The 24,905-nt window shown below is 42.2% G+C and overlaps 1 protein-coding gene across 3 annotated transcripts in view; it reads right to left on the reverse strand.

The window, feature by feature from the left end:
* The window catches only part of LOC136699301 (glutamate receptor ionotropic, NMDA 2B-like), a 210,393-nt gene that overhangs the window by 24,799 nt on the left and 160,689 nt on the right, over nucleotides 1-24,905 (reverse strand). For all 3 annotated transcript variants that reach the window (XM_066673905.1, XM_066673907.1, XM_066673906.1), the window contains 6 exons: nucleotides 18,937-19,129; nucleotides 12,717-12,831; nucleotides 10,181-10,389; nucleotides 8,630-8,801; nucleotides 4,257-4,410; nucleotides 975-1,100 (listed from right to left, as the gene is read on the reverse strand). In XM_066673905.1, the coding sequence (XP_066530002.1) occupies nucleotides 975-1,100; nucleotides 4,257-4,410; nucleotides 8,630-8,801; nucleotides 10,181-10,389; nucleotides 12,717-12,831; nucleotides 18,937-19,129 (969 nt within the window). The remainder of the gene's footprint in view (nucleotides 1-974; nucleotides 1,101-4,256; nucleotides 4,411-8,629; nucleotides 8,802-10,180; nucleotides 10,390-12,716; nucleotides 12,832-18,936; nucleotides 19,130-24,905) is intronic.

Raw genomic sequence — 24,905 nt, forward strand, 5'->3', positions numbered from 1 at the left:
CTGTTTGAATATCAAATTATATATATATACAGTACTGTGCAAAAGTTTTAGACACCCTACTTTTTTTGAGTGCAAATTTTTTATAGATATTTATTTTATGAACTTTGCATTATTAAATCAGTACAAAACATTTTAGATTTACTTTAACAATAATAATAATAATAATAATGTTACAAAAGATAATAACTGTAGGTCTGTAAAGAAAGAAACTTATTAAAAAAAGAGGTTACATTCAATAAAAAAACACAATGCAGGCTCCTGACATTTTGCATGAAAAAAAAGTGAAAATCCAACTCAGATCAAATGTATTTATTTAAAATGACAGTTTGTTTTAATTATTAAACAGTTATCATAAAATGACAAGAGTGTTTACACCAAAAAATGGCCTCACAACTCATGTGTACACCTGATATTAAAATGAAAAACAAAATTTGTTCAGTTGAATCAGTTTAATGTGCTCTGCTCGAGGCAAATCAGATTGTAATTTTGTGTTGGACTTCTACACAGCTACTGAAGCTCTATTCTTTGTATTTATTTGGTATTTCAGTCATGGGATATTTACTTAAATATATTTTAATACACATTCACAGCTTTTAGAACATCAGAGCCAGGCTGGGTACCCTACAGGGAGGAATTCTCCAGACTACTCAGCAGAAGAAGGGTGGTTATAAATATAGACCGATCATGAAGAAGGGATGTGAGGCATTGATTTTCTCACTTTCTCTCACTCACTGTTCTCTACTGGAAGATCTAAGACTCCACACACTGTCAGCTATGACACCAGAATCCGGAAAATATGGAAATGAATGCCAGACAGACAGACAGACGGGGAGAGAGAGAGAGAGAGAGAGAGAGGGTGATAGCACAAAGCAGGGACCACAGAGCATAAGGGGATGCCTGTGTCACCTGAGAGTGTGATCCTTTCTCACAAACACTCACACACACAAGCACAGAATGCAGGTGCGGTAACTTACCTCTTCCATCGGCAAGGCAACAGTTGTAGCCCACAGGGCTGAAATATTCAAATATAAACACAGCGATGGCAGACACCAGCAGCAGCATGACGAACATCATCACCCACACGTCTGCACTGAAGGGTTCTACAGACACAAACACAGTGCCTTTAGCCCCACTGAGAAACTCCCCCTCCTGTGTAAACACCGCTTAACTTCAGCATGGCACTTCTCTACAGTGAAAAAGTGGACAGAACTAGCATACAGCAGTCAATTTGACAATATTCCAATAAAAGCAATTTAACACACATCAAAATACTTAGTGTTTCTGAAGTTGTACTTAGGATTAAGGCAGTTGTTGGTGCATTGGGGCGGTTTGGCGTTAAATTAGCAGTCTCTATTTGGGCAGTCTGATTTGGTGCAGTTTAGAGGTCCAGTAGCAGTCTGTACTGAGAAAATGTGGAGGTACCCTAGAGCAGCCTTTCTTAACCTGAGTGCCGATAGTTAGAAAACTGTCAGGAAAATGCAGCTGTGACAGTTTTGAGATTATAGTTGGAAACGTCAAAGAAAATGTAGTTATTTAGAAGAAAAAACAGTCAAAATATTCGGAACTTGTTTTTCCTCAAAGTTTAAAAATCCCCAATGAGAGATTTAGTCAGTCGGCTTCTGAGTGACACAGTGGATGCAGAAAAAACGTATTTAATTTTCAAGTTGTTACGCCCTTGTCCTGTCGTGTCTGTTTTCCCTGCCATGGCTCTGTTTGTTACTGTTCATGTTTCCATCCTAGTCCCGTCTTAGTCCTGCCTCTGTCCCGTTATTGTCTCCAGGTGTTCCTCGTTTGTCTTCTCCTGATAGACCCCTGTAGTTTCAGTGCTCCTTTGTCTGGTGTTGTGTGCGTAGATGTATGTTTCTCAGTCTTTCTGTTTACATGTGTCTACCCCAGTTCATGGCTCTTCTCTGTCGGTCCTAGTTTAACTCTGTTTAGTTTAGTGTTGTCTTAATTACCGTCTGTATTTATTACCCGTGTTTATGTTGATTCTGTCTTTGTTTGAATAAAATTCCTTGCATTTACGTCCTCCCTGTGGAGCCGTGACACAAGTATAATGGCATTTGGGGTTACAGTAAAAGTCTCCAGTGAGTTCGTCTGGAGATAAAGTACAAAGGCAAAGTAGACTGAAACCAAAAAGTGAAACCAAGAGTTTACATACACTTTATATGTCACGCCCTTGTCCTGTTGTCTGTAGCACATGGCTCTGTTTGTTATTGTTCGTGTCTTCGCCCTTGTCCTCGTCAGTCTCGTTTGTAATCCGTCCCCCTCGTTATCTGTTCCAGGTGTCCCTTGTCTGTGTCCCTCTCTTGTGTCACTTCCTGGTTGTAGGTCATTTGTATTGTTTCCAATCCAGTTGGTTCGCGTGCATCGTTTCCCGTGTCATGTTACCCAGTCCAGTCCAGTCCAGTCTAGTCTAGTCTGTCTCTGCTGATCCTCGTTTAGGTTTGTTCAGGTTTAGTTCTCTGTTTAAGACCCTGTTTAGTTCTGTCCAGTGTTGGTCTGTTTAGCTCTCTAGTCTGTCCTGTTTGCTCTAGCTCTCCGTGTTCTAGTTTAGTTTGTTTAGCTCCCTTTGTCTAAGTCTCTGTTAGTGCCCTGTGTCTTTTTGTCAAAGTCTATCAGTCTGTATCTGTTTTGTTATCTTCCCTTTGTATAAATAAAACGTTCGCTGTGTTTTAGCAAGTGTGTCCGCCTCCGTCAGTCCGCTCTGCGATCCTGACAATATCAAAAGATACATATGCTTGTTTTTCTCACTGTCTGACATGAAATCAGAATAAACCTTTCCTGTTTAAGGTCAGGTAGGATCACCACAATTATTTACATTTGCCAAATGCCAGAAGAATGAGAGAGAGAGAGATTTTTAAGGCATTTTTATTACTCTCCGCATAGTATTTGGTACCATTTCCCTTAAACTGTTGAATATCCTTCCACAAGCTTCTCACAATAGTTGGTAGGAATTTGGGCCCATTGCTCCTGAGAGAACTGGTGTAACTGAGCCATGTCTGTAGGCCGCCTTGCTCCCACCTGCCTTTTCAGCTTTGCCCATACATTTTCAATAGAATTGAGATCAGGACTTTGTGATGGCCACTCCAAAACATTGACTTTGTAACCAGTTTGGCAGTATGCTTCAGGTCATTGTCCATTTGGAAGACCCATTTGCGCTCAAGCCTTAACTTCCTGGCTGATGTCTTGAGATGTTTCTTCTGTATTGCCACATAATGTTCTTTCCTCATGATGCCATCTATTTTGTGAAGTGCACCAGTCCGTCCTGCAGCAAAACAACCCCACAACATGATGCTGCCACCCCCGTGTTTCATAGTTGGGATGGTGTTCTCAGGCTTGCAATCTTCTCCTTATTTCCTCCAAATGTAACGGTGGTCATTATGGCCAAACAGTTCAGTTTTAGTTTCGTCAGACCACAAGACGTCTCCAGAAATTAAGGTCTTTGTTCCTGTGCAGGAATCTGGATTTTTTATGTTTCTTTTGGGGTAATGGCTTCTTCCTGGTAGAGTGGCCTTTGAGCCCATGTCGATACAGTACTCGTTTCACTGTGGATAAAGACACACTCTTACCAGCTTCAGCCACCATCTTTTGCTTTTGTTCTTGGGTTGATGTGCACATTTCGGACCAAAGCACGTTCATCTCTGGGACACAGAACCCGTCTCCTTCCTGAGCGGTACGATGGCTGGACGTTCCTATCTTGTTTGCACTTGCAGATAATTGTACAGATGATTGAGGCACTTTCAGGGATCTGGAAATTGCACCCAAGGATGAACCAGACTTGTGCAAGTCCACAGTTCTCTTCCTGATATCTTGGCTGATTTCTTTAGACTTTCCCATGATGTTATAAAAAGAAACAGTGTGTTTCAGGTGTGCCTTAAAATACATCCACAGGTGTGTGTCTGATGTTGCCAATAAACCTATAAGAAGCTTCCAAAGACATGACATCATCATATGGGCCGTCCCAAATTGTTTAAAGGCATAGTAATCTTAGTGTATGCAAACTTTTGACTTTGCAGAGAGTAATAGGAATGCCTGAAAAATTCTCTCTCTCTCATTATTTTGGCGTTTGTCAAATGTAAATAATTGTGACCTAAAACAGTGAGAAAAACATGCGTATGTGTCTTTTTATACAGTGTACGTAAACTTCTGGTTTCAACTGTATCTGCATTTGGATACATTTCTACCATGTATGGATACTTTAAGCTTCAATAAAGGGCTCTCTCTAAGGAAGATCATTTTTAAAATCATCTCACCCAGAAATGCAGAGGGTGACACTGTGCCGTTGCTACGTGAGACCATGACGCTGATGCCTGTTTCAATGAAGGGCACTGAGAAATCAATGACCTCTGACCGCTCCTCATTTATGGTGAGTGACCCAACTGCCATGTGGGCATTCTTTGCCACCACCTAGATATAATAAGAGAAAGAGAGAAAAATAAAAATCTGTAATGTTTTGCTCATCATAATTGTAATCAAACAGCCAAGGCATGTCTTGTGAAGTCTACACTGAAGTCCATAATAGTCTTGCTGCTATGCATTCATTTCCTGTTTCCTGTTGAACAACATAAGCCTTGTAGCTCCAGCGCAAAACTAAAGTATGGTAAGCATTTCATTGCTGATCGATGGGTCGTCCGGAGCCTACTCGTAATCACTGGTCGCAAGGCGGGTACCGGTCCTTCACGGGGCGACACACGCACTCACATCTACGACGACTTTTTGAGTCGCCAATCAGTAAACCGTAGTACCCAGAGGAAACACCGGGAGAACATCACCTGGAGCGGGATTGAACCCACAACCTCCAGGTGCCTGGAGCTATATGACTGCAACACTATATATATATATATATATATATATATACACACTCTGACCCAGGGTAAAATAAGACTGTAAAGGTGTGGCAGAGAAAAAATGAACAACAGAACGAAGAAAAGAGAAAGTGGGTTACCACTCTGGGTCACTGCTAGAAATAACACATCCCCCCATTCCCACTTTCTGTCTCTGTCTCTCCCTCTGTCCCACCCTGGCCTGATCCACATGCACGTTAGCCCTACATACCTGCCTGCCTGCTAAACTGGGACAAAACACAACCTAGAAACAAGATACGGGTGTGTGTGTGTGTGTGTCTAAGATAGAGAGGCATGTGTATAAGGCTTGGTTTTATCTAAAAGTGGTTTTGTGGCATGATAGTGCGAGCGTTTGAGGGTGTGTGTGTGTGTGTCCTTTGGGACAACACATTCATCCAGTAGCAAGTTCTTTCCCCTCGTCCTCTCTTGCTCTTTCTCTCTCTCTTTTTTTTCTTACGCTACCTCTCTTTTCTCCTCTTCTTTCGGCTTCTCTTTCCCTTCTTCCCATCTCCCTCTCAATTGGTCTTTCTCATTCCTTCTCCCTATCTCATGCGCTCCCTACCTATTTCTCATTTCCTTCAGATTATCTTTCTCACTCTGCTTTTTTTTCCTCTTAGGTATCCATTCCTCCCCCCCCCTGTCTTCTATCTTCTACCTCTGTCCCTGTCCTGCTTCCGCTCTCTCTCTCTCTCTCTCTCTCTCTCTCTCTCTCTCTCTCTCTCTCTTTCCCGTTTTTATTCCATTTTCCTCTTCTTTTCCTGCCTCTCTTTCTGAAGTGTTAGTGGCATAGATGTAACACAACACACTATTGCCAAAGTTAATAAACATTAAAATGGGAATAATTACAACAACAAAACACAACTGAATACATAGGTGCATCTCAATAAATTAGAATATCATCAAACAGTTAATTAAAAAATATTAAGTATTTCAATTCAAAAACGGGAAACACATATTATACAGATGCATTACAAACAGAGTGATCTATTTCAAGTGTTTATTTCTTTTAATGTTGATGATTATGGCTTACAGCCAATGAAAACCCAAAAGGAAAATTAGAACTTTATATAAGACTAAATGAATAAATGATTTTAATACAGAATTGTTGACCTACTGAAAAGTATGTACAGAATATGTGCTCAATACTTGGTCTGGGCTCCTTTTGCATGAATTAAGTAGTAAGTAGTCAGTTAAGAAGTCATTAAGTAGTACTAATCAGTAGAAGGAACTGCCCTGCAATGGACCCACTGTGACCTGAACTGAATAAGCATTTACACAAGGAATGAATGAATAATCAGTAGTTGGTTTGGTCAATGGGTGCCCCCAGGGTGTGGTAGGACCTAGTATACTGGACTATGTGTGTGTGTGTTTGAATTCATGTAATCAGGTGTGTTGTAGTGGACAATGGATTATGGCAGGCTTTGATTTGCTGCAGGGAGACATTATTCATTCTTTCAGACACAAAGTGCAGAAATAAAGCAGCAGCTGAAGAGCTTTATACAACACTTCCATGAGTAACACTATGCCACATGTGAATGTGTTTTATAAAGGCTGTGGCCCAAGCTCCTGGGGATAGCACCTGCAACTACCTACTATCTTACCTGAAAAATACACTACTTTGACAAAGATATAGGGACTGTACACACAGGAGGTTTTAAGACATCACATTCTAAATGCATATTCACTAATATGGAGTTGGTCCCCCTTTTACATCTACAACAGTTTCCACTCTGTAACATCACATAGTCTGCCACTTGGTGGACGAGTTGCTGTGGTTCCTAAATCCTTCCACTTTTTCAGAATTACAACTCACATTTTATCATGGAATATCTAGGAGGTAAGAAATTTCAGGAACTAACTGCAACCTTTTTGGCATCCTATTTTAACACCATGCTCAAATTCAATGAGACACTTTACTATGACCCGTTAACAGACTGCGTGGCTAGCTGCTTGATTTTAAACCCCTTTGGCACCTAAAGGGACCTAATAAAACATCTCAATTCAATGATTAGGAGGTGTCTCTCAATACTTTTGTTTGTAATTAGTAAAATATTTCATAAATCTTAATTATTTAGCACTACTGTATGAAACCCTTCACAAGACTACCGTGGTTACTGTGGGAAATGAACAACAACACTGTCCTCCACACAGCATTCTAGGGTTTAACTGTACATTTTACATTTTCAACATTCTTTCAGGCCTATCACCTCAACACTGGACATAAATATAAAACACATTTTGTGTATTAAAACAAAATAAATAGATTGGGTTAAAGAATAAATAACAAATAAAATGCTTATTATTCCAGCACAGCAGACAGGATAATGAGGACAAATTGGAGAAATCACCTCCCACTTTCATAACAGCACATCATTTGAACCTTTAGTGGTGAAAACGTGCACTGCTGTTGGGAGGTTTTGGGAATAAGAGAGTGTGGGCTCGAGGCTTCCTGTGAGCTTCTTCAACCCATACCCAACCCCCACCCCCCCACCAAAAGATAGCTCATCAGAGCAACAGGGATACTCGCTGTTACAATGAAACTGGGTCACTATCCATTTAGCATGGATTAAAATGAAAGTTTAAACAGTAGCAGGCCGAATGCATATTAAACTGACTTTTCAGAGAATTTAATAAAGAGTTATTGCCTGACTTTAAAGTAGGCTGGAGACTGAACATCTCATTTAGACGATTTAAAGGCAAGGTTAGGAGATTTAACTTTAAAAAAGTATTTGAGTACAAATTTCTCATTACTTATTACTGTTAGTTTTGGAGGACTTCTTTTTTAAGAAAGATCTGAAAAGAGCAACTTTAACTTTACACAAGATAAACAGGAAAACTAATCTTTTATGTATAAATGTATTTATTATTTTATCTTTTTTACTGCTTTAGCGCCTTTTCTAGTTTGAACACACAGTCGCATGCTAACGTTTTTCTAATTGACAAAAAGGGAATGCCTCCTCTACACCGATCAAAAGTCTTAACATATTAATGCACAGATACGCTGTAGAATAATAAGAACAAAATGTTTTACTTTATTTAAACGAGCAATTTAGTGTGCACACACGCCTAGAGCAACAGGCTGCCAGCCAAAGCACCCAGGGAGCTGTTGGGGTGAGGTGCCTTGCTCAAGCGCACTTCAGGTGTGGATACTGGCGGAGGAGGAAGCACATTTCCTTCACGCAAACATCCCCTATTTTTCCTTTTAAAGGCAATGTTCATGAAAAAAAAAAAACACTTTTTATATAATTCTGAGGATATTTCCTCACCACTTGAAGTCTGCTTGGACGCTGGAAACAAGGCTAATGTGTTTACGACACCCAAGTGTCAGTAAAGGACTCTGTCCAATACGCTAGGCGTCATTTGTCTGTGCTCAACAGCATTTGGAACTGTTTAGACTGATCTCCAAACATGAAAAACCAGGAAAAAGATGAGGATGTTGCTTTATTCCTGCTCCATAAGTGGGTAATATAGACTTATTTTTGCTGTAGTCATCACTTAAGGTGGGAATGAAGCCAAATTAGCATGAGCACTAACTACATGAAAGTAAACACAAACCGAAAGTGCTAACATTTTAACTACTTGAGTGACAAATAAGTTTATGTGGTAATTCTAACAGTGAATAAGGCAGATATAAAAACATACAATTTACACTTTGTACAAGTTGTACACGATGTAATAAGCCTTAAAATGATACAGATAACTGTGGTCCAGCGGGCCCTGCAGTACCCAACTGATGGATTATCCCTGTAAGAGCGTACACAGACACACACACCTACTCTCACCTCTCCCACCATGCCATTCCACGTGCCGTTGACTTTCTTGCCGTGTTTGCCATTGGTGACCAGGTAAAGGTCATAAGTAAACTTCACTGTCTTGGCAATTTTCTTCAGAATGTCGATGCAGAAACCTTTACAGCAGCGTTTAATGTACACACCAGAGTCACCTGTCTGATTACTGAGAGATGAAGAAAAAAAGAACGAGAGCATGTGAGAGAGAGAGAAAGAGAGAGATGTATATAGTTAAATATCAGATAAAATTAAAAACTATATGATACTGTGTCAGTGACATTCTTTTATGTATTTAATTCCCAGTCATTCATTTCATTTTCAGAAAAAAAAACATATTTTTAGAATACATTTAACAGAATATAACACAGAAGCCTACAGACCTGTTATACAATATTATTTTTAGTAGTTAATACATTCAGTGTCTATCTATTGACTTACACAAAAAGCTCCTATTATTTCATTCAGGACATTTGTACTAAATAACTTACTTTTTAATGGCAATTTCTCAATGGCTGGCCTCGGAATCCACAGCAGAAATATAGGTGAGATGAATGCATGCAACTATGTGTGTGTGTGTGTGTGTGTGAGAGAGAGAGAGATCAGTGTAATCAGCAGTGAGTGTCCAATTTGGACCTTTTCCCAGAGAATCTGGACAAGCAGTGGATTTTATTCATCAGTGTCTCTCAGGAATGTTTTTCATCATGTGCCACTCAGGAGTTTCTCATGTGTGTTAAAACCACTTAGCTGATCACTGCCAGTATTGTTATATAAAAACTCCCTGTAGAAAACCGTCACAAGTCGGTCACACTCTAAACGGTGCCTTTATTTAGCTGAGGGACGGGCAGTTCATGTCCTGGAGGGCTGGAGTCCAGGTGAGTTTGGATATTTTCCTTCTGTAACACACCTAGAAACCTGGTAATTGGCTGCTGTGTTGAATCAGGTGTTGGAGCAGAAGAAAAAGACCAAAACATAGAAGAACCTAGCCCTCTGCCAGTAACTTAGTAACGTAATGACGTGAGTCATCAGTGTATTTAGGGAAATAATTGTGCTGCGTTCCATGAATTGACCTCAAAAACTCTTTAATGGAAACTGGCTTATTTCTTATTGTTTTATTATTGTTAATTGATTTAATCTAAATGTTGTAGTGTGTTTTCACGTAGTATGAATAGTTGTTTCATCATTAGATTAGAATGAATCCTGAAAACAGGAAGTAAGTCCTCTTCTAACAAAGGCTGCCTGTTAAGTTGAAGTGGCCACTTTGTAAAAGGAGGGGTGAGGGAGGGGCATTCATTTGGTTGAAATCTGCAGTGTCACCACTGTATGGTACTAAACCTGACACAAGGCACCTTTAATGTGGTAAAGAACTGTAGCTTTAAAATCCATTTAAGGTGCACAACTGGACCTTGGGGACCATTCAGCGTGTTTGTGACATTTTTATTGTTTGTAACTTGGTAAACAAAAAAACACTTGCGCTATAAGGTATCACTACTTTCCTGTTAGCTTAGCTGCTAGCAATTTACAGTAAACATTACAGGATGTTTATACCGTATCTTTAGCTGTTTTCTGCAGGGCACAGTATTCCTCATGCATGTCCCACTCAGAGGATCTACATCTTCCACTATCACAAACGGTGCTTCCTCCAGAGTTACGATTGACAGGTGGTCATCCTGCCGACTCTCAGCTCCAGAGTACAGCTCAAAGCGCGGCCACACGTGGTACTTCATCGCCAAAGAGCCATTCTCCCACTTCCCCACCTACATAAATATATAGACACACACACACACACAGAGAGAGAGAGCCCAGGCTAAAATAGCAGTTACAGCACACTTATAGATTCAGTGCTTTTGCTGATTTATCGTTAAAGCCTTCAATGCTAAAGAACAACAAATCATGGCCTTCTTTGTATTCCTTATTAATTTGTTCAGAACATTTTTTTAAACACTTTTTCCAAACTATATTAACTGATGTTAATGAGGTTTGCGTACAACAGCAATGAAAAGCGAATAAACTTAAGGTAAAAGTCAATAAAAGTCAAGAGAAAACACTGTGTACACCGCAATACAGAATGTAACATAATAACATGCAGCAACAAAATAAATGCTTAATGTAATATGTTACAGGGGATGATAGTATAATTACAGTGGGACGATTACACAATAAAAATCATTAACTGATTCTGTGGTCCACAATCTGTCGTATGTCGTATGTCACACTGTAGTGGGATTTCTGGGTCAAAGCTCAGTTCAGAACAGGAGAAAGGTTGGGCTGTCAACCCAGTGTCAAACACAATGTTTCAAAACCTGACATATTTTGTTCTGTGTGTTTTTTCTACTGAATGTCACCGGTTCCCCTGAGACGTAAGTGTGTTTAGCAGTTGAAATATGAATATTGCTGTATTTATGTTAGAAACAAGCTACCAATGCTGTGGCACTGCAATGATGTTTCATAAATATATTAAAAATATATATATAAAAGTCTTATTTTAAACTAAACTTATACTAAAAAAGTACATGTACCACTCAAAGAAACATACTTGGAGAAATCTTGCTGTTTTGAATGTGGCTTGATGGCGAAACTATCACATGATGTCAGTTAAATGTGCAAAAATGTACTAAATTCATATTTTGAGTCCTTAATAGCCTTGTAATTCAGATGCAGTGGCATTCAACAGAAACCTGTATGGCCAAATATTTCAGGCGTTTAAACCATTTTTGCACCAGTGGCAATTTCCAAAATTCCCAATCTTTTTTTCCCCATTCAGGAATTGAGCTTAGACCCAGAATTCCCCATAATGGATATGACCTAGGGTGACCAGACGTCCTCTTTTACCCGGACATGTCCGGACGGAATTTCACAAACTTCCGGGATGTTGTTTTTCTAGAGCTCACATAGAACTTTGAGAAGTTTCGTTCATAAACTAGTCCCGCCCTCCCCTACTCCGATTGGTTCGCTTGAGTGAGAATGGGGCGTGGTGAAGTAGCCTAAAATCTTCTGATTGGACGGTCTGACTGTAGCGCTACCGTTATTGGTCGATAACCTTCTCTGTAAACATTTAATTGGTCAATCTGCACGTCAGTAGTCCTTGTTTACGTCAGGAAAAGCTCATGTACCACCCCCACCCCCACCCCCACATATGATCCCACATAACTTCATAAGAGTACTGCAAAGCCATGTATGGCAGATGTTTAGCATCAATAAAAGAGAGGAGACTCTAAGATTTTTAACGACTATTACAGCTAGTTCCTACAACTATTGTGCTATAACTAAACCTAACAATATTGTATGCTACATCACTTCCACTCCTGCTACTTTTGGCCGAATTAACCACAAACCTTAGATTTTGGACACCAGAAATATATTGTGCTGTATTCACACCTAATAAATATGTAAGGAAACTAATACATATATAACAATAAAATAATATAGTTACTATATAAGTACAGGGGTTGGACAATGAAAGTGAAACCCCTGTCATTGTAGTGTGGGAGGTGTCAGGGCTAAACTGGAGCAGCCTGGTGGACAATCTTCATTAACTCCACACTGCACCAGTAAGACCATGTGCATCCAATGGTTCAAACACTGTGTCCTGAAGGCGGTGCCGTGTATCAGGACGACAATGCACCAATACACACAGCGAGACTGGTGAAAGACTGGTTTGATGAACATGAAAGTGAAGTTGAACATCTCCCATGGCCTGCACAGTCACCAGATCTAAATATTATTGAGCCACTTTGGGGTGTTGTGGAGGAGCGAGTCAGGAAACGTTTTCCTCCACCAGCATCACGTAGAGACCTGGCCACTATCCTGCAAGAAGAACGGCTTCAAATCCCTCTGACCACTGTGCAGGACTTGTGTATGTCATTCCCAAGACCAACTGACGCTGTATCGGCCGCAAAAGGAGGCCCTACACCACACTGATAAATTACTGTGGTCTAAAACCAGGTGTTTCACTTTCATTGTCCAACCCCTGTACGTATCATATTACTGTTGACTTGGTTTGATAATACATAGTCAAAAGAGTCATTTTCAGCTGAGGGAGAATTATAGGAACAGAGATATTGAGTAAAATGAAGATACTAACTCTGTCCCACTGTCTGTCTTTGTCCAGCAGAATGATGACCAGCTTTGGGTGCATCTGATATCCATCCTCACTAAAGGACAGGTTGCGGCCCTCAAACGTCACATTCATCAGATACCTGAGGAATAAACACAGCAAGATAGTTTCCTTGACACTGAAAGATGACGAGTGTCTTACAGCCGGTTTGACTGGGCGTTAAATGAATGAAAACTGTGGACTTTTAGGTGGAATGTAAACAACACAGAAACATTTTATCCCTTCATTTAAGAAGACTACAAGTTTATTTATTATATTTTACTTTAAATAAATATATTACATTCCCTCGATTGCTGTAAAGTGTAGAGCAGGGGTCCCCAATTACTTTTCCTCAAGAATACAAGAATGCAAAACACATCCTGAGATATCTGACTCTCTCGAGTCTAAAGAAGTCTCATCCCAGTGCATTCTCGTTAACAAGGGCGGAGCTTAAACACATCCGGGTATTTGGAGTCTACTTGGCTAGACACGGACTTTTAAACAGAACCGGACTTGGGCTGCGACTGATGACGTTTCCCCAAAAGACGAGAGTGTAGGAACACACAAGAAGTCATATTGAGAAACAGCTTTAGCCTGGTGAAATGGGCGTGACTGGCGCTTTAAACCCTCTCAGCAGTTTCTCATCTGAAGAGCGGTGGTATTCTAGCAGCAGCTGCGAAAAATGTGGAATTTCACGTGCAAAAATTCAAGGACACACACCCAATGTGACGTGGCTGTGTTGGCGGCGGGTCGACTATTGGGGAACCTTAGTGTAGAGAGTTATTTTTTACAGCAGTCTCTTGAAATCAAGTGGGAAGGGGAGGAAGGGGGTGGTTTCCTACCCTCCTCCAAATGTTTCATAGTGCACTTTCGGCAGTGCTGAGCCCAGAACAGCAACCACAGAAGCTCGGTTCTTCTAATTACAGGTCACTGAAGCATCACAATTATTTTGAAGCTGTAATTTTTTGGTAAAAATTTTGCCTAGTGTTTCTTTAACTTAAAAAAACTAATTTTGGAATATATATAGTATCAAGAAAAGGTAATATCAGCTGAGGACCATTTCAAAGCTCAGCACATTCTGACAAAAGCGCTCAAGTGATTGCTTTTACAAAAATGATGTACATGGAAGAATCATCTAAATTGAATTTTGTTTCCTATGACATCTCAACAAACTTTGAAGTATGCAATAAAACATCTAGATCAGCCAGAGACCTTCTGGGAACTAACACATCTCCTGAAAGACTGAGGAAATGTCCCGTGGTCTTGTGAAAAACAGTGATGTTGAGTTCTCAGTGCTAAAGAGCATCCAACCTGTTGTTATCAAGAGGTGCAAGAGTCAACATCCCTCATGGTAGACCGGGTTCATCAATGCCCAGGCTATGGGTGACAATTAATGTGGAGGCGTGTATTGTGTTTAGAGAGACGCATGCTGCTTCCCCTGAGAAATCCTGGGTTATTCAATAAGACAACGCCAAGCCTCATTCTGCTTGTGCTAAAACCGCGTGGCCAGGTAGACACAAAATCCACGTTCTTGACTGGACTTGTTGCGGTCCAGATCTGTCTCCATGGTCTGTTGAGCATCTGAAGTCTTCTATCGAGCCACACTTCAACAATCAGTTCCCAAAAGATGGAAAAGTGTGATTTAAAGGAAAAGGTGATGTAACACAGTGGTAAACACGCCTCTGTCCCAACTGTTGTAGGCATCAAAGTCAAAATGTACAAATTGCCTTCTACACAAACAGAGCGTAGTCCATCTCTTGCCCTGGATACTTTGTTTGCCCCCTTTTTCCCTGTTCTTCAGTGGTCAGGACCCCCACAGTACCTACAACAAGCAGGTTTCATGTGGCTGGTGAATCATTCTCATTGCTGCAGTGATACCGACGCTATGGTGTTGTATGTAAGTTGTGTGTCCAGTCCTTTATGGTCAGAATGGACAGCAGTGTATAAAAAAGTGGTCATAATTTTATGGCTGATTGGTGTATGCACACACACAAAGGGAAAACGTATGGGTCTTCATACACTCTGTGTGCGTGTGTGTTCCAGTGTTTCAGATAGTATAGTGCCTTGATTGCTGTTCCCTCCCCACTTCCTCTTTTGTGTCAGTGTTTCCATAGCAACCCTTAAAAATCACACACAAATTCACATGTCACACGCAGAGACGCAGACATAAATAAATAGCTTTAAGAAGGAGCATCACGGCAGAGTTCTAGCTTTATACATTTTTACATCTTTATATGTATTGTATGTGAAAGAGTTTAACCCCACTTTTTTATAATTTGTTTAATAATCTAAAGTAATATGTTTTGACAGTGTGAGTTTTTAAATATGAATTGGAGATGGCAAAATATCACGTATTCATTATCTGTAACCGCTGATCCAGATTAAGGTTGCGGTGAGTCCGGAGCTTACCCGTAATCACTCGGCGCAAGGCAGGAACACACACTTGTCCTTCACAGGGTGACACACACACACACATTCACTCACACACTCACACTTTTGAGTTGCCAATGTGTGTTTTTGGACTGTGAGAGGAAACCAGAGCACCCAGAGGAAACCCACGCAGACACAGGGAGAACACACCACACTCCTCACAGACAGTCACCCGGAGGAAACCCACGCAGACACAGGGAGAACACACCACACTCCTCACAGACAGTCACCCGGAGGAAACCCACGCAGACACAGGGAGAACACACCACACTCCTCACAGACAGTCACCCGGAGGAAACCCACGCAGACACAGAGAGAACACACCACACTCCTCACAGACAGTCACCCGGAGGAAACCCACGCAGACACAGAGAGAACACACCACACTCCTCACAGACAGTCACCCGGAGGAAACCCACGCAGACACAGGGAGAACACACCACACTCCTCACAGACAGTCACCCGGAGGAAACCCACGCAGACACAGGGAGAACACACCACACTCCTCACAGACAGTCACCCGGAGGAAACCCACGCAGACACAGGGAGAACACACCACACTCCTCACAGACAGTCACCCGGAGGAAACCCACGCAGACACAGAGAGAACACACCACACTCCTCACAGACAGTCACCCGGAGGAAACCCACGCAGACACAGAGAGAACACACCACACTCCTCACAGACAGTCACCCGGAGGAAACCCACGCAGACACAGGGAGAACACACCACACTCCTCACAGACAGTCACCCGGAGGAAACCCACGCAGACACAGGGAGAACACACCACACTCCTCACAGACAGTCACCCGGAGCGGGACTTGATCCCACAACCTCCAAGTCCCTGCAGCTGTTTGACTGTGACACTACCTGCTGCCACTGGCAAAATATTACTTTTTCTGAAAAACTGAATTGAACTGAACATTCTGCTAAACTTATCTGCAGATATCAAACTAATAATGTTTCAATTAAAATATATTAAACTAATATTTTTAAATAACTCCACTATAAAAGCTTGGGGATTTGGAAGACACTCTGGTGGACAAACGTAACTGCACACTGTGTGTAAGCTGGGTATCACAGCCATCATAGTAAGTAAGAATGCAGGTGTTGGTGTTACCAGAATGTCCAACACATTTTAATTTAGAAATTTAACCTAAAATGTGTCATTATCCAGCAAATATTGTCATTTATTATACAGAAGATATTTCATTGCAGATGTGCGTTCATTTTCACATTAAAACATATGTCATTTGACCGGGGGAATATGATTAAGTTCGGGATATGACGTCTGAACCCAACTGAATGTGAAGCGAGCAGTTGGGTCCCATTGGCTTCAGACAGCTCTAATGTGTGTGTGTGAGGGTTTGTATACATGTGTGTGTGTGTGACACCAGGCACACAGTTAAGGTCCTACAGGCATATGTACATACGTGTTGCCATGGCAGCCACAATCACTGCGAGTCCCAAGCCAATCTGCTGCGTTGCTAGGGGAACCACAAATTCAGAGAGAGAGAGGGAGAGAGAGAGAGAGAGAGAGAGAGAGTGTGAGAGAGAGAGAGAGAGAGAAAGAGAGAGGGAGAGAGAGAGAGAGAGAGGGAGAGAGAAAGAGAGAGAGAGAGAGGGAGAGAGAAAGAGAGAGAGAGAGAGAGAGAGAGGGAGAGAGAGAGAGAGAGAGGGAGAGAGAGAGAGGGAGAGAGAAAGAGAGAGAGAGAGAGGGAGAGAGAAAGAGAGAGAGAGAGAGAGAGAGAGGGAGAGAGAGAGAGAGAGAGAGAGAGAGAGAGAGAGAGAGAGAGAGAGAGAGGAAGAGAGAGGGAGAGAGAGGGAGGAAGAGAGAAAGAGAGAAAGAGAAAGAGGGAGAGAGGAAAAGAGAGAGAGAGAGAGAGCGAAAGATGGGGAGAACAGCCTCCTGCATCGCCCCCATACACAAAGATACCCCACCTCCCCCTCTCTCTGATGTAAACATCAGGATAAATAGAGACAGATTGTCCTTTAACTCAGTGAACTAAAAACACAGGACATTTTGGCATCCAAACACATACAAACACACACACACACACACACAGTGTGGTGTGGTCAGATACTGAATTATGGAGAGGGACAGTGGATACTAAGTAATAAATCCACATAAATTAGCCCAGCAAATGACAAAAACACTACAGATTCAGCAACACATGCTAACAGTGAGATATCAGATCTGTGTGTGTGTGTGTGTGTGTGTGTGTCTGTACACCTGTGCCTGCCCCTGTGAGCGTGTGTGTGGTGACTGGATGAGGAATGAGGGCACACACCTATAATAAGCTCCTCTAATGGGAGTGAGTGGGGGGGATGACGCAAAAAACTGCCATTTATTTCCTTTTGCTCTCTCAAGACAAAAGGAGGTGTGTGTGAGTGAGTGTGAGGCTGAGAGATTATCTTGCTACATATTGTGAAAGCAGTATGCTTTGCTTTATGATAACGGATGAAACATTTCAATGCCACATTGTTTCAAAGCACCTTTAATTATAGAGGAGAAATTAAGTGGCTGTTTACACCTCGTACTCGTATGTGTTACACGTCTGGATTATATCTACACACAAATCCTAGTTTACATGTTTAGCATATCAACATCGGCATTGTTTCTGTTGAACATCCTGCTGTGAATCTCACTACATCACAAACAACATTCATTCATTCATTCATTCATTCATTATCTGTAAGCGCTTATCCAGTTCAGGGTCGCGGTGATAGCAAACCACAGAACTCACAACGATTTTAATACATTTGACAATGAAATTGTCAGTGCGCTAGATGCCAAAAAGGTGTGTTCTCCCTGTTTCTGAGTGGGTTTCCTCCAGGTGACTGTCTGTGAGGAGTGTGGTGTGTTCTCTCTGTGTCTGCGTGGGTTTCCTCCGGGTGACTGTCTGTGAGGAGTGTGGTGTGTTCTCCCTGTGTCTGCGTGGGTTTCCTCCGGGTGACTGTCTGTGAGGAGTGTGGTGTGTTCTCCCTGTGTCTGTGTGGGTTTCCTCCGGGTGACTGTCTGTGAGGAGTGTGGTGTGTTCTCCCTGTGTCTGCGTGGGTTTCCTCCGGGTGACTGTCTGTGAGGAGTGTGGTGTGTTCTCCCTGTGTTTGGGTGGGTTTCCTCCAGGTGACTGTCTGTGAGGAGTGTGGTGTGTTCTCCCTGTGTCTGCGTGGGTTTCCTCCGGGTGACTGTCTGTGAGGAGTGTGGTGTGTTCTCTCTGTGTCTGCGTGGGTTTCCTCCGGGTGACTGTCTGTGAGGAGTGTGGTGTGTTCTCCCTGTGTCTGCGTGGGTTTCCTCCGGGTGACTGTCTGTGAGGTGTGTGGTGTGTTCTCCCTGTGTCTGCGTGGGTTTCCTCCCACAGTCCAAAAACACACATTGGTAGCTGGATTGGTGACTCAAAAATGTCCATAGGTGTAAGTGTGAGTGAATGTGTGAGTGTGTTTCACCCTGCAAAGGACTGGCGCCCCCTCCAGGGTGTGGTCCCACCTTGCACCCAATGATTCTAGGTAGGCTCTGGACCCACCGAGACTCTGAACTGGAAAAGCAGTTGCAGACAATGAATGAATGAATGAATGAATGAATGCTTGGGACTATCACAATGTACTACATACAATGCGGTTCACAGAGAGAAAGGAGATATGACGCAGTGAATGCACATTATAAACTGTATAAACAATATAAAACAAATTAAATTGACTTAATAACACAAACAATTATTAATAAACAATGTTTTGCCACCTGTGATGAGGACAGTGTGCATATGTGTGTGACCTTACCGCAGCACTTCGTTGGGGTTTCCCGATACTGGACTTTTCTTTTCCGGAGCACCATGACACTCCGACTTCAACAGCGTGTGCGGACCTCTGTCCATCATCATGGTAGAGGTTGCCATGGCAATTACAGCGACACCATCACGTACCCTTGCTTCCAGCCCATAATCCCACTCATCATAAGACACGCTGATCATACCTGAGAGAGCGAGACAAAGAGAGAGACAGACAGAGAGAGGCGAAGAAATCTGCTGTAAGCATCACTTTTACTGTTGTGATTTTTCTCATTCACTATTAAGAATGTACACACTTTATGTTCCAGCACTGAACTTGAGACATCTTTCATAAATAGTGCAAGAATTAACAAGCTTCACAGAGCACTAGTCGTAATCCCCTTCAGCTTAATAAAACGTAGAACACAATTTCTCAAAATCTATACACACACAAACTACATTATTAATTTAAAGAATTCATTTCTAAGATTTCTGTCATATTCATATTTCCAGAGGACAGTGGAATATTTACAGAGATGACAGTTCACACAGGATTAATATCCTGGTCTTTCTTCTACAGTTTTCATTTACAGCACAGTTTTCATATACATTACATCTGAGGTAGATTCGGAACAAAGTATAAAATAAAGCTAATATATGAACAGTGCCCAGATTTATCTACAACTTGTTTTTATGTTTTGTTACATGACAGTGACAGCAACATCCACTAAAGCTGTCAGACTTGTTCAAATTAAAACCCCAAAATGTCACACCTGTTTGTCTGTCTGTCTGTCTCTCAGTCTGTCAGTTTGTCTGTCTGTCTGTCTGTCTCTCAGTCAGTCTGTCTGTCTGTCTGTCTCTCAGTCTCTTTGTCTGTCTGTCTGTCTCTCAGTCTGTCTGTCTGTCTGTCTCTCAGTCAGTCTGTCTGTCTGTCTCTCAGTCAGTCTGTCTGTCAGTCTGTCTGTCTGTCTCTCAGTCTCTTTGTCTGTCTGTCTGTCTCTCAGTCTGTCTGTCTGTCTGTCTGTCTGTCTCTCAGTCTATCTGTCTGTCTCTCAGTCTGTCTGTCTGTCTGTCTCTCGGTCTGTCTGTCTGTCTGTCTCTCAGTCTGTCTGTCTGTCTGTCTCTCAGTCTGTCTGTCTGTCAGTCTGTTTGTCTGTCTGTCTGTCTCTCAGTCTGTCTGTCTGTCTCTCAGTCTGTCTTTCTTTCTCTCAGTCTGTCTGTCTCTCAGTCTCTCTGTCTGTCTTTCTGTCTCTCAGTCTGTCTGTCTCAGTCTCTTAGTCTGTCTGTCTGTCTCTCAGTCTGTCTGTCTGTCTCTCAGTCTATCTGTCTGTCTCTCAGTCTCTGTCTGTCTTTCTGTCTCTCAGTCTGTCTGTCTCAGTCTCTTAGTCTGTCTGTCTGTCTCTCAGTCTGTCTGTCTGTCTCTCAGTCTCTCTGTCTGTCTCTCAGTCTGTCTGTCTGTCTCTCAGTCTGTCTGTCTGTCTGTCTCTCGGTCTGTCTGTCTGTCCCTCAGTCTGTCTGTCTGTCTGTCTGTCTCTCAGTCTGTCTGTCTGTCTGTCTCTCATGCCCTCAAAGTCAGTCTTTGTATCTCTCTTGTCTCATGTCTGTCTGTGTCCAAGTTTAGTCTGTTTAGCTGTCTTTCTCTGTTTATTTCTCCCTGTCCAGGTGTCTATTTAGTTCTGTCTAAGATTAGTCTGTGTAAGCTCTCTCTGTTTAGATCTCTGTTTAGTTCTATCTCTCTAGGTTTGTCAGTCCAGTTCCCTCTCTCTGTAGTCTAGGTCTTTCTTGGTCTAAGTATTCTGTCTTTGTTTTGTATCTGTTGGTGTAAATAAAAAGTCACTGTGTTATAGCGAGTGCGTCCGCCTCCGTCGGTCCACTCAGTCCTGACACAAAAGCTGTGTTGACTTATAAAGTTTAGTTTACTGTCCTGTATGCTAACAAGCTTAACCTAGCTATTATGCTCTTAGTTAAAACTTAATATGCCCCATCCCCCGCACCAAAAAAAGCATTACATTTCAACAAACATTTTGAAAGACACTAGGAACATGTGTGAACATGCCTCACACTTGATCTTCTATTGTTAGATGCCAATGTTAAACTACGGTTATATGAAAAAGCCTGGGCACACCGTGGGTGAAGTGAACTGTTTTATTTATTTCAAGTTTATTTTTCAACAGATTCTATTTATTTGCTTAGTATAAAAAAAACAAAATAAAATGTGTGTTTGTATAAGTTATATATATATTTATCTCAACACTCTGTAAGAACTGGTATTGAACCCACCTCCAAAATTTACATAGTGTAGTTTCTACAGTGCTGAGCCCAGAGTAGCAATGGAGGCTCTATTCCCCCTAAGATACGTCAGTGAAGCATCACAATGACTTTGTATCTGTAATTTCAACATTCAAATACTACCAACACTGTAAAAAACTTCACCAGCTTCAACTCAAAAACATGAGTTCAAAAGCTGCCTTAAATTATTAAGTTAAATACAGTTAGAATTAGTATTTATTTCTAGAGAATCGGAAGATCACGTGGCAAGAATTGTGGGCGATGGAGGCTTGGTGCAACTTATAATGTCCTTCCAACTTCAACAAAATCGTGGACAGTGGGGAGGTGAAGATCCTAGTTGTGGATAATGTACAGGGGTTAGCACACTGAAGCACATTGCTTGTAAGGTTAGTTTGTTACAGGGGAGGTCTACAGGGAGACAATCAGGTGCTACGAGTTTTAGCATGTTTGATGGACAGCAAACGATTAGAGGTAAACGCATTAACGAGTGGTTGTAGTAATAAAGGGATTAGGCTGTGCGTGAGAGTGAACATATTCGAGAGTGTGCACAGGCTATAAATATTGGTAGATGGGGCGAAGCATGAGATTGGAAATAGCTGGTGGACGTAGGTAAAAAACTGCAGGTCCCAGAGTGCATTGCGTTAACTACACTGAGGCCAGATATGGTGCTGTACTCTCAAAGTAAACAGATAGTTCATTTCATAGAGTTAACAGCTCCATTTGAGGCGAAGCATTCGAAAGGAAGAAGCTGACTTGGCGGCTGAGGTGAGGGAACATGGGTGGCATGCACATGTTAGACCAGTGGACATAGGTGTTAGGGGATGTGTAGCCAAGTATCAAATTTCCTCCTCATTAGAGTAATTTAAAACATGAGTTGAAAGGCTAAAATCACAAAACTTCATTTGATAAGTTAAGGTAAATGACAAAAATATACTGTTATGACTTATTGTGGGTGGCACGGTGGCGCAGCAGGTAGGTGTCGCAGTCACACAGCTCCAGGGCCCGGAGGTTGTGGGTTCGATTCCTGCTCCGGGTGACTGTCTGTGAGGAGTGTGGTATGTTCTCCCTGTGTCTGCGTGGGTTTCCTCCGGGTGACTGTCTGTGAGGAGTGTGATGTGTTCTCCCTGTGTCTGCGTGGGTTTCCTCCGGGTGACTGTCTGTGAGGAGTGTGGTGTGTTCTCTCTGTGTCTGCGTGGGTTTCCTCCGTGTGACTGTCTGTGAGGAGTGTGGTGTGTTCTCTCTGTGTCTGTGTGGGTTTCCTCCGGGTGACTGTCTGTGAGGAGTGTGGTGTGTTCTCCCTGTGTCTGCGTGGGTTTCCTCCGGGTGACTGTCTGTGAGGAGTGTGGTGTGTTCTCTCTGTGTCTGAGTGGGTTTCCTCCGGGTGCTCCGGTTTCCACCCACAGTCCAAAAACACACGTTGGTAGGTGGATTGGTGATTCTAAAGTGTCCTTATGTGTGAGTGAATGTGTGTGTCTGTGTTGCCCTGTGAAGGACTGGCGCCCCCTCCAGGGTGTATTCCCGCCTTGCGCCCAATGATTCCAGGTAGGTTCTGGACCCACCGCGACCCTGAACTGGATAAGCGGTTAGAGATAATGTATGAAAGAATGAATGAATGACTTATTGCAGTGTAGTGTTCCTTTAAAGGTGCTATAACTTTTGTGCAAGCCATGTTCTATCATTTTTATGTGATGTTGAATTCAATAAATAAAGAGTACTAGTAAATTAAATTGAGTGAATATATGTTCTGACTTCTCTTAGAAACACAGGAGCCCAAACATTTTGCAAAGGCTGTGTGTATCAAGACAATCTTCACTCTGACAGAGATGGATGAAGCAAACACATCCAGAAATCTTTAGATCGGAACAAAAACCGGCAAGCCATATTTACATCCACCATCCTGTGTAGGATCCACACTATCAGTATCTTCTCTAGTGTTTCATCATCACTGGTCTGTCCTCTCTATGATCTCATATCCTGTGCTAAATCTTCCTTGTAAATATGTCCAGCTGATATCCTAACTGCGCTATCTGGTGCAGTCCAGGCTCTGTTTTTCCTGCCACTGTGGACTTTGGCTCCCACATTAGGGGGGCTGTACCCACACATTGGGATAAATGAAACAAGCCCTATCTAAGTAAAATGGCGCTGAGGCTGCTCCGAGGATTATCGCACACATTTTGCCTCCAGCCACTCTATGCATCACTCCATCACTCTTTCTAGAACTCTTACTGACCTCAGAAATGGCAGTGAGAGTCATTCCGAAGAACTAATCCATTCGAGATGCCACATTTCTCGGAAATGTATGCACTCTCCTGAGATAAAGGTTGTCCCCTTCAGACAGCAGCGTAAGACATAAGTCTTCTAAAGCATTTCACATATGTAGGAAATGTACTGATATCTCTTTCTTCTCAGCTAATATTTTCTATTCGACCGTTTTAGAAAGACACGGACTACGCTGGCAGCACACAGCATTCACAAATTTGTTTAACGTCTGCAGAAAATCGGACTGAAATTCACGCTAGAAGTATCGCATATTCATAGTTGGTTTAAAGTGGACTTTGTAACTGCATCAGTGATTCTCAGTCCTGGTCCTGCCCTGCTCTAACACACCTGATCCAGCTCATTACCAATCTTCTTATGAGGAGAAGCAGCTGTTTAAAGCCAGAAAACAATATAGGCTGTGTCTGAAACAGGAGGTAACAACCTCGATGCCTTGCTGCCTGTGCTGTCTCATTAATCATTGCCTTAGAGACAGAATCTCGAAATAAAGGTAACTGTAGCTGAATAGCATGAGACACAGTTCCAAGGCAGCAATATGTCACAACATTGTCAGGATACCAACAGCTGACGGCCATCAGGTGGAGTAACCAACATTTTATTTGGGCGGCACGGTGGCTCAGTGGTGAGCACGTTCGCCTCTCAGCGCTGGGAACGTGGTTTCAAGTCCCATCTGGGTGGAGTTTCCATGTTCTCCGGGGGTTTCTTCCCACAGTCCAAAAACATGGAGGTTAGGTGAACTGGCTTCACTAATAACAGTCCTGGTGTGTAAGTGAATATGGGTTGGCGCTCTATTCTGGGTGAAACCCTAGTGCCCGATGCAGTCCTCCAGGTGGACGGTCGTTCCTGGTTGAGAGTACGCTGTGCCTGTTTGGCTGCTGTGTGTGTGGATTGTAAAGCATCCTTGGGTTTCTAGAAAAGTGCTATATAAATGTAACGTTAATAATCTGGTAGATTCAGTTACACTTCGTGGTTGTAAGAACATGGTCCAGTATATATTATGAGCGATATATGGGTTTTATCATGTAGTCAACATTATTATATTCGATTACACACATTCCCCAGGGTCAATATTGAGGTAGTGTGTTGTGTAGGTTGTGTTTATGAGCTGAAACCCAGAGAGCCATTCATGACCGATATGAATATGCCTCAACGCAGTGTCTGTAAATGAGAGAAAACACAAACTTGCTCGGTCCAGTATGTTACGCTTTACGTTGGCAGAGTCATCTGGAGTATATTTAGACAACAGAGAGAACTCCAAATGTTGTAAAATATGAACCGAAAAGAGGATATTGCTCTATCCCTGCTCCTTAGGTGGGTAATATTGACATATTTTTGTTGTTTCGGATGACTTAAGGTGGGAATGTCTTCTAACTCGGAGATGGCTAACTGCATTACGGAATGTGCTACAACTCGTGT

This window comes from Hoplias malabaricus, chromosome 6 (genome assembly GCF_029633855.1).
Source record: "Hoplias malabaricus isolate fHopMal1 chromosome 6, fHopMal1.hap1, whole genome shotgun sequence".
Classification (NCBI taxonomy): domain Eukaryota; kingdom Metazoa; phylum Chordata; class Actinopteri; order Characiformes; family Erythrinidae; genus Hoplias; species Hoplias malabaricus.